Consider the following 14,843-nt stretch of genomic DNA (forward strand, 5'->3'; position numbering starts at 1 on the left):
ACTTATTCCCTTAAAAAATAATGTATAAGGTTTTTGTACTTTTAAGTATATTCACAGATTTTTACATATTTGTTTATACGCTTTAAAATATGGAAATACCTGTTTTTAAATCCTCTGAAGACGAGCATGGGAAGAGGAAAGAGGTGTCAGTGATTCTGACAGGCTGTTATCTCGCTGTTACATCTGCTAAATAATAAGAACACAACTGCAACGCTGTTCGTCTCGGTGCATTACAGAAATGTAGACGTTAGACACCTACCACATGCATAGGACTCCTCACCTACGGAAGCCATCAGGAGAAAGGGAAGTTCCAAGAGTTTTTAATGAAAATATACCAGAGGCAAGCTCTAATACGATTTGACACACAAAAGAGTAATCATTCTAGATTTGAAGTTTTCGTGACTGCAAGGATCCATACTCTTTGGTTCTTTCGGTAAAGTCACGTAGGTGAAAATAAATAACTAGCTTTTATCACGACATTTCGGAAGCAACACAAGCTTCCGCCATCAGGTGGGACAACCATAGCAAGAAACAACATTACTGAAGTGGGCAAAGAGAGCTGTTTGTGACAAGCGATTATATAAGGTAAGAGGGGGGGGGAGGAGCCAGGGAGGAGAGATGCAGGGGGCGGGGGGTGTGGGGTAGGGGGGGGAGCTGCGGGCTTGAGGGGGGGGGGGTAGAGTGCTGCAGAAACTGGGAATGCAGGTATGGGAGCAAGCTATAAACGCAATTAAGAGAGAATGGATTAAAATTGAGCAATCATTGGAAGGATGTTATTAACCAGGTAAAATCTAAATTGCATTTATAGCTTGCTCCCATACCCGCATTCCCAGTTTCTGCAGCATTCTACTCCCCCCCCTCATGCCCGCAGCTCACTCCCCCCCCCCTACTCCACACCCCCCGCCCCCTGCATCTCTCCTCCCTGGCGCCTCCACCCCCTCTTACCTTATATAATAGCTTGTCACAACCAGCTCTCTTTGCCCACTACAGTAATTGTGTTTCTGGCTGTGGTTGTCCCACCTGATGACGTAAGCTTGTGTTGCTTCCGAAACGTCGTGATTTAATTTAGTTATTTATTTTTTCACCTACGTGACTTCACCGAAAGAACCAAAAAGAGTCATCGCCAATGTTCCATAAGAATGCACATAAAACTGAAACACTATCATATGCAAAACTAATTAGTTGTGAAATAATATGGCCTCAGAGATGTACTCAATAATGAAAATAACTCATCAACCAATGTTGCGAATTTGATAAACTCATTTTAGTATTAACTGCCACCATTACATAAATATTTGCAATTCAAACATCAATGTTGGTGATAAGATCTTTAATATTTTCGTCTCAAATATTACATTCCTAAAAGATTAGAATTCACACCACTGCCACATACCATCATTAAAATTGAGTTTTCCTTTAAGTGTCAGCAAATTTTCTCATCAGATAAAAGCAAACAAATCATTATTAATGAGGAAACTGCATTAGTTGGGGGTATGAGTTGAAAGGTTAGTTACGGAGATAGGAATGAACATGAGACACACGGTGGGAGGGTAACGTATAAAAATGCAGTTTTCCTGAGCGCAGACAAGACAAAATGTGCTTTTCAGAGGCCCATACTAACACAGATTTTGCCCCATCTGTACCGAATTGCACAGCCCTGTCTGCATCACTCCTACAATCGAACCTGTTGTGACTGTAGCTGGCACCACTTCACAGCTTGTTCTGTTCTCACTTCAAACTATCTGCACACCTTACTTTACCATGAATCAGGCAGCGTGGTATTACACGAGAAAGTGATATACAGCCCATATTGGAAATGTAAAAAAATATAAGCCCACTACAGAAAACAAAACCACAAATAAAATAGAATTTTCATTTTACTACAAATACCTATTTAATTGTGGAGCATGAAAATTACTATGTAAAAAACAATGTAGTTGTTTCTCAAATAACCTTCATATTTTATCCAAAACAAGTGCACTAAAAAGCCACATAAAATAAACACGCTCCACACCACTGCCAAATACCATCAGCTGTTTTACAATAATCTCCGAGTTGGAACAAGTATCATCTACAGTGCTCTCAGCTTCACATCAGCATTAGCCATAGCAGAACGATTCTCAGGACCTATTTGCCAAACGCCCATTTTTGCTTGGACCCACCTTACTAGCATTGCATAGCTATACCTGTATGTTGGTAAAGGCAAACATGCATTGCATTAAAGAGGGTGTTAAATGAACATTATAGTAATAAGTGGGAAAAAGTGAATCGAATGCTCAATATAATGTTCCTGATTACACACCAGATGTATGGAGTTGGACCACGCACACACACAAACGGACATACCTTCTTCAACCGTGCTTACTGAGAGGCATGCAAAGGAACAAGGGATTTGGTGGTGAGCATAAGAGGATAAAAGGGAACATTGGCGTGACAGGAGGCAGGCAATTTCAAACGCGTGCCGTGGAAGAAAGTGACCCAAAAAGAACAGCAACCGTTATGCGCAGTAAACGCCGTGACAGCTTTCATAGATGTGTGGCCAGAGCCTGAGCCGTGGCCATGACTTACACAATCTTGATTTACTGCTCTTCTGGACGATGGGTGGTGATGCCGGCTGTCTGGCTGCAAGCCGCCTACAACAGACACACTGATTATTTTTAGAAATAGACAAAGGATCAGCACAGCCGGACATGCAGCAATGGCTCTATGCTCCGGGGAATTGTAGGAACCAGTCCAAGAATGTATTTACACTTATATAAAAAAAATGCTGATGAAAAGCAAACACACCAAGTGACTGACTGTAGCAAATGTACAACTGATGCCAAACAAGACGATGCCACCACCTGTATACCCTACACCAGTACCACTAGCACACCCTTCCATAATGCATAAACAGTACAACTCTAGCATACTCCATACATAAGTTGGTTTGTTCATTCCATTAATAACTTTATGAAGTTGTGAATTATTTTCACCAATTTGTATGCCAATAAAAAATATTCATGTGCCAAATGTGTTAGAATATTTCAGTTTCTCCTCGGATGTAGATCGAACAATACTCTCCTTATCTATTAGTCTATCCTTCACCTTCCCTCTGACTGTAAACTAAAGAGTTTTAACTACTCCTTAATAACTACAGGCAAGTTATTGCAAGTATGTGTTTTAACACGACTGACAGTTTAAGATATGCTATGATATTTTCGAAAATGTGTTAAGACTTGCTGTACAGGTGATTAGGAATGTGCAAAGATATTTAAAAAACGTTCTAGGTTGTTCAAAAACTTGGTAAATCAAAAGAGGCGATTAATAATTTTAATAAATACAAGATTTAAACATTTTGACACCTGGCCTTCAGAATAACTAACATTTATTAACAAGGCGTTTCACTTTTAGGACCTCTGCAGGGCAATTAAGCCGTGAGCAAATATTCTCCAAGGCATGAGTAAATGCATTTTACTAAATGTAATCGTTAAAATTTGTTGCACAATGCTGCTGAACTTTATTTTCTTACGTGCAACCCCACAGATTGTTGCCATTGTAGAAAGCAAATGACAACTATTTTAAAAAGTGTAATATAGCTAGAGCAAGTGATATAACACTAACCAATTAATGCCACCTCGTGGTTAACTGCAATTAATTGATGTTTTGCCTGGAACCCATTAAAATCTTGCCGTGAACAACTAGCTTTTCAAAGTATTGCAGAACCACCAGACTCACACATATTCATATTGACATGCACATCCATGCATTTCATACGAGTCAACAATGTCCGATCTAAAGCACCCTCCAGTTCCATGACCACATGTAGTTAGCAGCACATGTCCTTGGGTAAAATAACAGCTTTCTTGTTCATGCAATATTGCCGCGTGGTCTCCTTGAGCTTTCGTGGTGCACACTGACCCCTCCTGGACAAACTGTGCCTCTGTGCTCTTTTATAGCCGATGCATCAGCATTTCATTACTTCTTTATTACGACAGGACAGCAGCGGTGAATTAATAAGGATGTGACTATAGTAAAAGTGGTGCAATAACTGGCCCGAACAGAGAAGCCAGGATACACATGTTCAAGGGGAATTACATTTAATCGCCACGGTTAACATTCGTGGCGAGCAATATTTGAAGTAGTTCTGGGCTCCAACTTACAAACCATGACTGACATTGCATGGGAGCCTTCATCCATTAGTCGATTAACATGTACATACACAGACCATTTGTTAATTCACTTCTGGATAAGGGACTACACACCCATGCCACACAAGCCATGACGGTTATATTATCTTACTTCACCATGCTGGTCAGTGCAGGTTGGTGAGGGGAGTATGGAACAACAATAGATTTTGAGAGTGGATATAACGAAGAAATGTACACTATTATCATCACTGCAAAACAAATGTATTTTATAATAAAATAAACAACTTGTATGCTTATTCTTAAAAAAATATTCAGAAGCATGGTTGTAATTTAAATGCCAAGACAAGAGAACCATAAAATGCATGCTGTTCTGTTTGCGTTGGAACTTGCTAATTATCCTGCAGATACCATCAGCAGACCACAGAACACAATGTCGCTACTTCTGGCAGCGTCTCAGTACGGATGTAATTTAAAATGGCCATTTCATTACGTCAAGTCAATTACTATCCCGGAAAATACAATATCCTTCAGTACAAGATGCCGGCTTAAACTGAAATCCTCATTTGTCACATGAAATCACACCAAGGACACCATATCAAGGTCAACAAGAATTGCACAACATTATTTATAGACATGAAGCTGGGTAGTGTTGCTTTATAGAGTGATCCACTACAAATCATGAGGTTAACATTTTAGTGAGTGCTAGACGAAGCCAATTATACATTTGGGGGTAAATAAAATAAGTAGAAATTCGTGGAAAATCAATAATTGTTGTACTATACTCTTTGGTTCTTTCGGTAAAGTCACATAGTTATAAAAAGAAAGAAATATATATCACGACGTTTCGATCGCAACACAAGCGGTCGTCCTCAGGCGGAAAAAATAATCCAGCAGTAGAACTGCTGAACCAGCGAGAGAGCTGTTACAACAAGAGGTTATTATTTGGCAATGGACAAGCAAGCGGGGTTCAGCAGTTCCACTGCTGGATTATTTTTTCCGCCTGAGGACGACCACTTGTGTTGCGATCGAAACGTCGTGATATATTATTTTTTGTTTTATTTTATTTTTCTACCTACGTGACTTTACCGAAAGAACCAAAGAGAATGGATTTCTGCAGTCACGAAAGCTTCAAATCAGGAATAGTTGTACTATCATTATGTTTAATTTTACCAAGACTCTCAGGCTGATACTGCCAAGTTTTCGCACAGGGAGGCGATGCTGCTATTGGAATTCCCAATTTAGTGATTTGTCGGTAATATTTAATCATTGGGATGTTTGGTTAAGACCAGTTACATTGTATGTTTTTTTAGATATGGGAGGTAATCAGGGACCTGGAGGAAGCCAATACAGAACAGAGGGAAGAACATACAAACTACACACAAAGGCACCGTAAATCTGGAATCAAACCCAGGCCCTTCTTGCTGCAAAGCACACGTTTGGCCACTGTTAGTAACACTTGTGCTGTGTTGGGCACCGTTGATAACACTACTACAAGTGTTATCATCACCCCCTATATCTCATTTAAGCTGGGAGGAACTACGAACTGGACTGAGCGATTGCCAATGGTGAGGCCGCGATGTGTAAGGGTTGCCTCTCAGACCTCTCCATGTAGTGCTTGGAAGGGATGAGGCCGGCACGCATGTTGCTCTGCTCCGTGCGCTTGGCCTGCCACCACATGCTGTCATCCTGGCTCACCACCTGAAGCACCTCGCCACGCAAAAATGGTAACCCCGCCTCCTTGCATGGGATCGCCACGTCACCCCGCGGGTTGTAGTCAAAGAATGTGCGCAGGTAAATCTGCGGAGAAGAGCATCGACAGCAAAATAATAGTAAAAATTGGAGGTGGCAGAGTGGCTCTGGGGTTTCAAAATGCCTGTCGGGGACAATGTCCTGGCATCATTGATTTTATTGGTATGAGTCTGGATTTCAGTTATTTATAATTAAACCAGTATAGTAAGTTCATGGTATTTGGTTTAAAACCAGTTCTTGGGGCTGATGTGTAAATTTTTTGGCCTGTTAGGCCAACTGAATTACTCCAAATGTTTGGAGATGAAAAAAAAAATGTTCATATGCTGGACCTCACGTGGCCATACCTTGGTGTCTTTGCTTTGGGATTCATCTTTAAAGGCTGGCACAATCTTGAATGTTATTGCACTCTGCGACTGTGCCTGCAAAACAATAAAGGAATTTTGCTGCGGTAACACATTAAGTATATATACACGTATCCAAAGCAAAAATGTAAAATAATACCTATAAATAAACATTTTATATATACATTTTCTTGATAGAAAAATAAAATCACGATAATTAAATTAATGATACAATGGCAAATTATTTTGGGAGCTCATTTTTTTTACAAAGGACGTTAATATTTTTGTATTTCTGACTCATCGCTAACGTGTGTAATATCTGAATTAAATTTCGATTTAAAGCTTTCGTGACTGCAGGGATTCATCTTCTTGGTTCTTTCGGTAAAGTCACGTAGAATGGAAATAATAAAATAATAAAAATAAAACATTATAAAATAATTCTCATGACGTTTCGGCCACAACGCAAGCAGCCGTCCTCAGGTGAAGACCAGGTCTGTCGGGGAGACAGCGTCTGAATGAAACACCACCACGCTTGGAGCGTATATTTAAGCTGGGTTGGAAGGTGAAGAGCGCCTTGACAAAAGATTTTGCATATCATGAGTAATTTAGCATATTTATGGGAAATGCAGATACGTGATTAGTACTACTTGTGAAATGCGTAGGAGGTGGGCGGGGGGTTTCAAAGTCATATTATGCCCGTGCATTATGCAGGATTAGCAGCATCAAAGGGAGGGGATAGGGGTAGCATTAATAAAGGGAAGGAATGTTAATAGTATGTATAAACTACATAGTATCATCAGTATACTAAATATACTCTCCAATAAGCTGAGCTACTAACAGTAAGTAATACATTACAATTCTATGTCGCAAAAAATATAATATGCTTCCAGCTAAACTTTTTTCCCTTACATCACACGGGTCTACCCCATACCGAACTCTTGTTGAGTGGACGGCTGGTGTTTGTGTGAACGCTGCACTACCGAACTCTGTTGAGTGGGCGGCTGGTGTTTGTGTGACCGCTGCACTACCGAACTCTTGTTGAGTGGGCGGCTGGTGTTTGTGTGACCGCTGCACTACCGAACTCTTGTTGAGTGGGCGGCTGGTGTTTGTGTGAACGCTGCACTACCGAACTCTTGTTGAGTGGGCGCCTGGTGTTTGTGTGAACGCTGCACTACCGAACTCTTGTTGAGTGGGCGGCTGGTGTTTGTGTGAACGCTGCACTACCGAACTCTTGTTGAGTGGGCGGCTGGTGATTGCGTGAACGCTGCACTACCGAACTCTTGTTGAGTGGGCGACTGGTAGTGCAGCGTTCACACAAACGCCAGCCGCCTACTCAATAAGAGTTCGGTAGTATGTAGTTTATACATACTATTAACATTCCTTCCCTTTATTAATGCTACCCCTATCCCCTCCCTTTGATGCTGCTAATCCTGCATAATGCATGGGCATAATGACTTTGAAACCCCCCGCCCACCTCCTACGCATTTCACAAGTAGTACTAATCACATATCTGAATTTCCCATAAATATGCTAAATTCCTCTTGATATGCAAATTCTTTTGTCAAGGTGCTCTTCCCCTTCCAACCCAGCTTAAATATACGCTCCAAGAGTGGTGGTGTTTCATTCAGACGCTGTCTCCCCGACAGACCTGGTCTTCACCTGAGGACGGCTGCTTGCGTTGTGGCCGAAACGTCGTGAGAATTATTTTTATTTCCATTCTACGTGACTTTACCGAAAGAACCAAGAAGATATCTGAATTAGTTGTGGCCGCAAGCCTCCCTCACCAACACCATACTAATCAGCATGGTGAAGTACAATCAAACAATCCGCCATGGCCAACATGGAATGGGAGATGCCTTTATCAAGTAGCGGTTTAATATTTGTATTGCTCACATTTAATTGCTATAATGCTCAACGAAAAATAATTAAAACCGGACAGACAATTTTCAAACCTAAATCAAACCCTCTTTACGTTTAAACATGTATGATGCTCATCTCCCATGACAGTCCAGTGCTATTGGTAGAAATTCCACGTTTCAATGAGGGAGGCAGTATCTCTGTAGAACAATCAGTTGACTTATCCGCACAGTGGTGCACAATTTGTCATCCACAGATATATCAACTCTTTCCCATTCCTATTCTTTTTCCTTCTGGAAGTCATCGGAACGGAACCGTAAGAAAAAACAATAGCTTTATTGGGACCGAGGCTCCCAAAAGGCCATGTGGAAGGCGTGGCAGTTTGGTGCCAGCTATCATAGAGTGCGGTCGTGTCAGGACAGTTCTCTGCAGCGAGTACAATACAATGTCTTTGAAAACAGCAGAGCTATGCCTCTCTAATTAAAATTAATGCTAACCGCTCGCACGTTCTGAGATTCAGCGGTGAACAGGACCCACCGTACAACTTTCCGACGTCTTGGAATGGGTAAGAGTTAAGAGATGTTTCAAATCGGACACAGCAAATTCAGCATAAAATAAATTGAATTCTGGTATTAGTTTGACAGTATATATGCTTACCAGGATCTGAATGACTTCTTCAGGCTCCTTGTTGTCAACGCGAACTCCGTTGACCTCCTTCAGCTCATCGCCTACATTGATGAGCCCTGCTCGGAACACAACGCACGTTCAGCCTTGCATTAATGCATCCAGTCAAAGATGAATCATACACAAAGCCTACTCAATTTGCCAATCACATGTGGGGCTGAAAATGCGTGCACAGTGAGAGCACACGTCATCAAGCGGTGGAGCTTTCTGGATGTAAAAATCTGTAAAATTGTACAAGTCATGAAGACCCTGATGATGATGCCTCTACAATGGGGCACATTGACTTGTCAGTCTTTAGAGATAACAATATTTAATCTTAGTCGACTATTAGTCATACATATAATGTAATTTGATTTAAAGAACATGCAACATATTAGTATTCATCGACTGCTATGCTACTATTATCAATAGCTGCATTTTATTCCCCACAAGAAACATTGAATCGTATCGAGACATCAGATTATCAAATGGAGACAGAAAAGCGCTTAGTACCATCACTATTGAACTCACTGCCTCAAAGATAATATAATCATATAGAAATGTACATTCAACAACAGCCCATTCCTAAACCACAAAAACACGAGTAGGCAACAGCTGTGGTTCAAAATAATACCAACGATCATTTAGCTTTCCATTCCATTACTAATGAATCAATATGCAGTTTCTCTCCATCACTTGCTTACACTACAATTTATTTTACTCCAATCAGTAGCAAGTGAGACGAGGTCATTAAGCCCAGTGTGAAATGGATCTTTATAACAACCAAGGTTGTTTTGCTGTCACGCAATGCAGGACTCAAGCTGAATTCCACAACATGCAGGACAAGCCTGCCCGCGATTTCAGCATACCACTGTAAGATGTTGCTGTGAGATTAAACATGACTTGCAGGGCAAACATGCCCTGCAAGTTAAGCGTATCACACACAAGTGATGATGTAATTGTGAAAAATGTTGGCGAACAGCGTCCGCTATGTGAGCACTGACAAGTTCGGACAGCTCATTCACCCTGCACGTTTCCATATCAATTAAATAATCAAAGTCAAACAAACGAACACATTAAAAATACACTGTTAATCAGTTAAATTGTTAGGGGTCAGGTATATACAATATCTGCCGACAGGTTTATCCAGCCTATGCCGGTAAGTACAATTTCAATCATAATTTACTTATAAGACAATGAGTTTGACGAGTAAGAAACATATCAAGACACCATTTGTAAGGAATTTCAAACACATGATCTGAGAGTGATCCAGCTGAAGAAAGTAAAAGGTATTTGCTTAAAGACATTCAACTTTAAATTTTCCTACATTTATGAGCGTTACAAATCACAAATCATGTTTAAAAAAACGGATAAAAAATACGTAGATGTACAAAAAACTCATTGGTTATGGTGGCAAGACATTGCATTTTATATTTCAATGTCCAATATTAAACAGTGTAACTAATTAAAATTATTACTTATTTTTCATATTCTATCTGCAGTTATGCATATGGCCTGAATCCCAACAATGGTGTTGTCTCTTTAAATTGCCACAAATTACAAGTGGCAGCAAACTGGTTCAGTGGTGAGCATGCTGACTACTAGACTATCTAGCAGCCTGGCCAAACACAATAAGGTAAAACCCGTACTAATATAAGAAATCACACAGGAGTGTTTGTTAAGCGGCATAGACGTGCTGTGTGTCAGACACCGATTTCCGGTGAGGGCGCGCCCTGCATTGCTCACCACTGCGATCCGCCGCACCACCCCTCATGATCCGTGCCACCACGATCGCTCCCGTCTCCTCGTGCCGTCGGATGGTAGCACCCTAGCCCACAGCAGAGAAGTCAAAACCGTTTTTACTAAGCGCCAGAGAAGATTACACTGCAACTACCATTTGTCGCGTTTCCATTAGTGTGCATGCTTATATGGTACATTTAATTTGCATATAAAAGCTGCTATTCAAAACAACTAATTTTCATCTTATTTATTTGCTTGTTATATTTTTATATTAAATTAGCCACTTGATATTGTAGAATAATTCTTTGTTTGGGCCAAGTAGTGCTGCCCGATGTATTTCACTCACAATCGGGATGGTCTGTGAGCTCTCAGTTGGGAGTTAACATGGCTTATCAATGCTGGGAGGTCACTGATATGCACACCAGTCTGAAGAAAATTAACAGTGGTCATCTTATGAAAAGATTGGACCCTGCCATGGGCAAGTAGAATTTCCATTGTTCGCTCATGGTTACGAATGGGAAAGTGTGTTGCCCCAATACTGGTTTTAAGAAGAACACTGACTTGACAGAAACTCCTCAGTGATTCTTAAGATGGATCTTCAACAGGATCCTATAATGAAATAATCGACCAGTTCCATTGGCTGCTTGAGGTGACGTGTTCAGATTATGAAATTACTTGAAGATCACTACTCATACACAATCCAAACATGAATAATGTTTTTCAATGGCTCAGTAAAGTTAATAAAATGATAAATGCTATAACATCTTTAAAATGAGCAAATTAATATAATTCTACTTCGCAAAATGTGTGTTAATAATCTCACCTTCACCATTTTTCCATACACATTGTTTCGTCAGGTCTGCGAATACCAATTAATGCTGTCTACAATAGCCCTCTTTCGCAGCCTGAGAAACATGTATTTTATTGCAATTCAGCTCTGCCCATACATGCTGTGGCTAGGTATGAAAAGTATGTCTAGGAAATAATTACTTGTGGAGCATGGATTTGAATATACTCATGTGCACGCTTTATATTATGCCAAAATAATGTGGTATATTTTAAATATCATGCATGAACCAAATATTTTAGACATTGGTTTTGTTACATTTGGGGAACCAGTTTTCATTAGGACACAAAATATGAGGTTTCAATGTACAAATTAAATAAGGAGAAAATATTTTCCATAATATCATGTGCATTTTATTGCACCAAAAACATAGGCAACGGTATAGCAAATTAAACAATGAGATAAAAACAATCCACAAAGAATGTGGAAACAACACTTAGAGTTCCGCAGAGTCAAATGGATGCACCGTATGGGTCATGAAAAAACACATTCCTGCGAAAGGAGCTAGTCGGAACGTTGGGTTGCTCGGTCAATGGCCAGGGTCAACGGCGGCGTGGTGTATTCCCGCAAATATGCCCGACTGTGAGGACGGGCACAAGCCGGCGTGAGTAGGTTAAACGTTGAGTTTTATAAGGGCACCACGGGGTGACCAGCCCCTCCCCACCCCTCCCACCCAGCCCCACCCTCCCCACCCAGCCCCTCCCCACCCTCCCCAACCAGACTATAAATGGCAATGCAGGGCTGGAGGGCCTCCGCTGCAGCCATATCTTGCTGCTCTTACCAGGGGCTCCTTGTTCTTGACGAGCCGGATAATTTTGACTGACTCTTCATCGTCATCAAGATCATCGGGCAGCGGTGGCAGAACCGGGACAAAGTCTTTTTGTGCCACAGAATCGTGCGCAGACAGCACTGCCTGCGAAATAGCCACAGAGTGATAGCACACTGCTTATCGTGAACTCCAATTGTGGGAGGAGCCTCATCACTCACGGCAAATCCCATGTACCCAACCGTGAACACCAGTTATTCCTCTTGAGCCACAGTCACTGACCTTGAACCCATTCAATCAGCATATCGTCAAAGCGACACGCAATGAACACTTCTCATTCACTTCGAGCCCCAGTAAACGAACTTGAAATGTAGTAAATTCACAATAAACCAATTCACTCATCATCATCCAAAGCTACTGACAATGAAGTGCAGTTAATCCCCATGTTCCCTCAGTCACTCATCTTAAGCTTGGTAATAAACTTTGTTCCCACCCCATTAACACAATCTACTGACTATGAACGCATCATTTCCCTGAATCAGTCAACACCATGAATTTTGGCCAATTGCCATAAATCCAAGTTAATAATTGCAAGTCCCAGTTATTTAACATGTACCCAAATAATTTACCTTGCAGCCCATTATTCGGTCACCATGAACCAACACTACTCACTGTGAAACCTTGTCACTTAGCAGAAATATCAGTAACGCAAACTGCTGTGGATTTCACACCTGATGATGATTGCTTGTGTTGCAGTCGAAACGTCGTGATCATTTTATTGTTTGATATTTTTATTATTTCCCTTCTACGTGACTTTACCGAAAAAAGCAAGAATATGAATCACTGCAGTCACGAAAGCTTTAAATGAAAATTTGAACCTCTGTCATTAACTATCTCTTCCGCATCTGTGCAAGTAAACTATTCCACTTTAGTCATCTCAACGTTCACATTATTTCCATTGCACATATCTAAAGAATGCATATCAGGCAAGAGATAAGTAACTATTTACTGATTCTTTTAAAATCTCTCATTAGTTAAAAATGTATTCAAACAACAGTGCTTCCAATTAGATTGAGTGGATTGGGAATTACAGTTTATTTTAATTGCTGCATGCAGTAATACAGCCTATAGAGTAATGCCAACACATTAATTAGCAGCCAATGTTTACATAATTTCCTTTTGGGATTCAGTGTGGATTACATTTGTACAAAGGGCAGCATTAACATTCTGAGAACAAGGCACACCAAATATAGCAGACTAATCCGGTAGCTTGTTGATCACTGACAACACGGTCACTCAAATGGTTTTAAGCCTTCGGTTTGATGTACTAATTACTCAGTTCTTACATTTATTGAAAAAAATGAAAAATATGCTTATCTGCATTGTCATAAGCCTTTTAAAACATCCCTTCAACAATCACGAACATCTCAGCTACGATTTAAACCCTCTATGGATAAAACACATGCAACCCTTTTCATATAAATACAAAAATTAATTCAAGTTAAACACGGCTTCTTCATTGGGAAGTCTGTTGAATAGTGCATGAGCATTTTACAACGACCTCAACATTACAATTCCTGCTGCTACTCTGTTGCGTATGTGTACAATACCAAAGTGTGTCATTTTCCTCAGAGAATAAATTACAGACTATGATAGAATGTTATTATCAGTAACTGTGTATATCGATGTATTTGAAAACTGCTAAAATCCCAACTCTAAAAACTATCCAGGTTTCTCTTGGAAATAATGACTTCCAATGGGCTCAAGTGGTGATTCAATGTATTAATGCTCAGGCTTTATTTATGTAGGCATAATTGAGCCACGTTCATGTTTTTTGCCATTCACTTGCTGGCCCAAAAATAAAGCACTGTAAAGCAAATGGTCGCAATGAGATTAGGATTCATTATAAGATATTACAAATCGATTTGATCAAAACAATGAATTGATGCCAATAACTTTTCTGAACACTAGGTTCACGTTTGAAAAATCCAATGCAATTGCAGGAGAGAAATTTTCTAGGAGCATTCAAGCAACAAATAACTTCGCTTTGGAAGTCCTTTTTTATGCCTTTCCAAGCTTCATATGAAACCTGAAAATTTAAGTGTGAAGTTCATGGCGACAACTTGTGCCTCACCTTGACATGTGGGTTAGAAAGAAGTGTTAACAGTTCCCTGACATCGCTGTTTGTCGGTTGACCTTGTAGCTCCTCTGTTAACTGAAAACAAAGATATAACAAGTATTACTCCAAATCCGAGTTGAACACTACTTTCGTATGACCAAATCAAAAGCAACGATTATAATTTCAGTGCTCAGTGATTGAGCTATTCAATTGCTGTATGAGAGTTGGTAAATTGCTGATACACCACATTAAAATGTTTTGGGCCGAGCACAGTTGTATGGTCCATGGTTTGGTGTTCATAGCGGCAGCTGCACATAGCAGTCAGTTTAATACCTCTAATTAGCATAGTTGGCTACATACGGTGCAAAAGAAGTTCAACATACATACATACATACTACTCATAATGGCAAACACTCAAAAGTCCGCACAGTGTACCTATCCAGGGTACTTAAGATTGAAGTGCACAAAATGAAGTTACCAATATGATATAAAGTAACCACGCAGGAAAAATCAGTGGGAAAGGCTTACATCATCAGTAAGAGTCGCAGAATTGGCCAGCATGGGAGCAGGGCTGATCTTAATGTAACTCTTTAATTTGTCATGAACCTGAAAATAAAACAGACACAACAGC

At 40.3% G+C, this 14,843-nt stretch overlaps 1 protein-coding gene across 7 annotated transcripts in view; it reads right to left on the reverse strand.

Moving 5' to 3' along the window:
- Positions 1-14,843, reverse strand: part of MPP7 (MAGUK p55 scaffold protein 7) — a 57,766-nt gene that overhangs the window by 12,269 nt on the left and 30,654 nt on the right. For 3 of the 7 annotated variants that reach the window (XM_078859556.1, XM_078859516.1, XM_078859507.1), the window contains exons 4-14: positions 14,741-14,818; positions 14,228-14,308; positions 12,109-12,240; positions 10,487-10,568; positions 8,735-8,820; positions 6,224-6,298; positions 5,731-5,927; positions 2,569-2,633; positions 2,347-2,364; positions 260-280; positions 100-114 (exon numbers count right to left, since the gene is read on the reverse strand). In XM_078859556.1, coding sequence (XP_078715682.1) covers positions 100-114; positions 260-280; positions 2,347-2,364; positions 2,569-2,633; positions 5,731-5,927; positions 6,224-6,298; positions 8,735-8,820; positions 10,487-10,568; positions 12,109-12,240; positions 14,228-14,308; positions 14,741-14,818 — 850 coding nt within the window. The remainder of the gene's footprint in view (positions 1-99; positions 115-259; positions 281-2,346; positions 2,365-2,568; positions 2,634-5,730; positions 5,928-6,223; positions 6,299-8,734; positions 8,821-10,486; positions 10,569-12,108; positions 12,241-14,227; positions 14,309-14,740; positions 14,819-14,843) is intronic. The other 4 variants (XM_078859534.1, XM_078859524.1, XM_078859545.1 and 1 more) reach the window with 4 other exon arrangements.

The sequence above is a fragment of the Lampetra fluviatilis genome, chromosome 1, assembly GCF_964198595.1.
Source record: "Lampetra fluviatilis chromosome 1, kcLamFluv1.1, whole genome shotgun sequence".
Classification (NCBI taxonomy): domain Eukaryota; kingdom Metazoa; phylum Chordata; class Hyperoartia; order Petromyzontiformes; family Petromyzontidae; genus Lampetra; species Lampetra fluviatilis.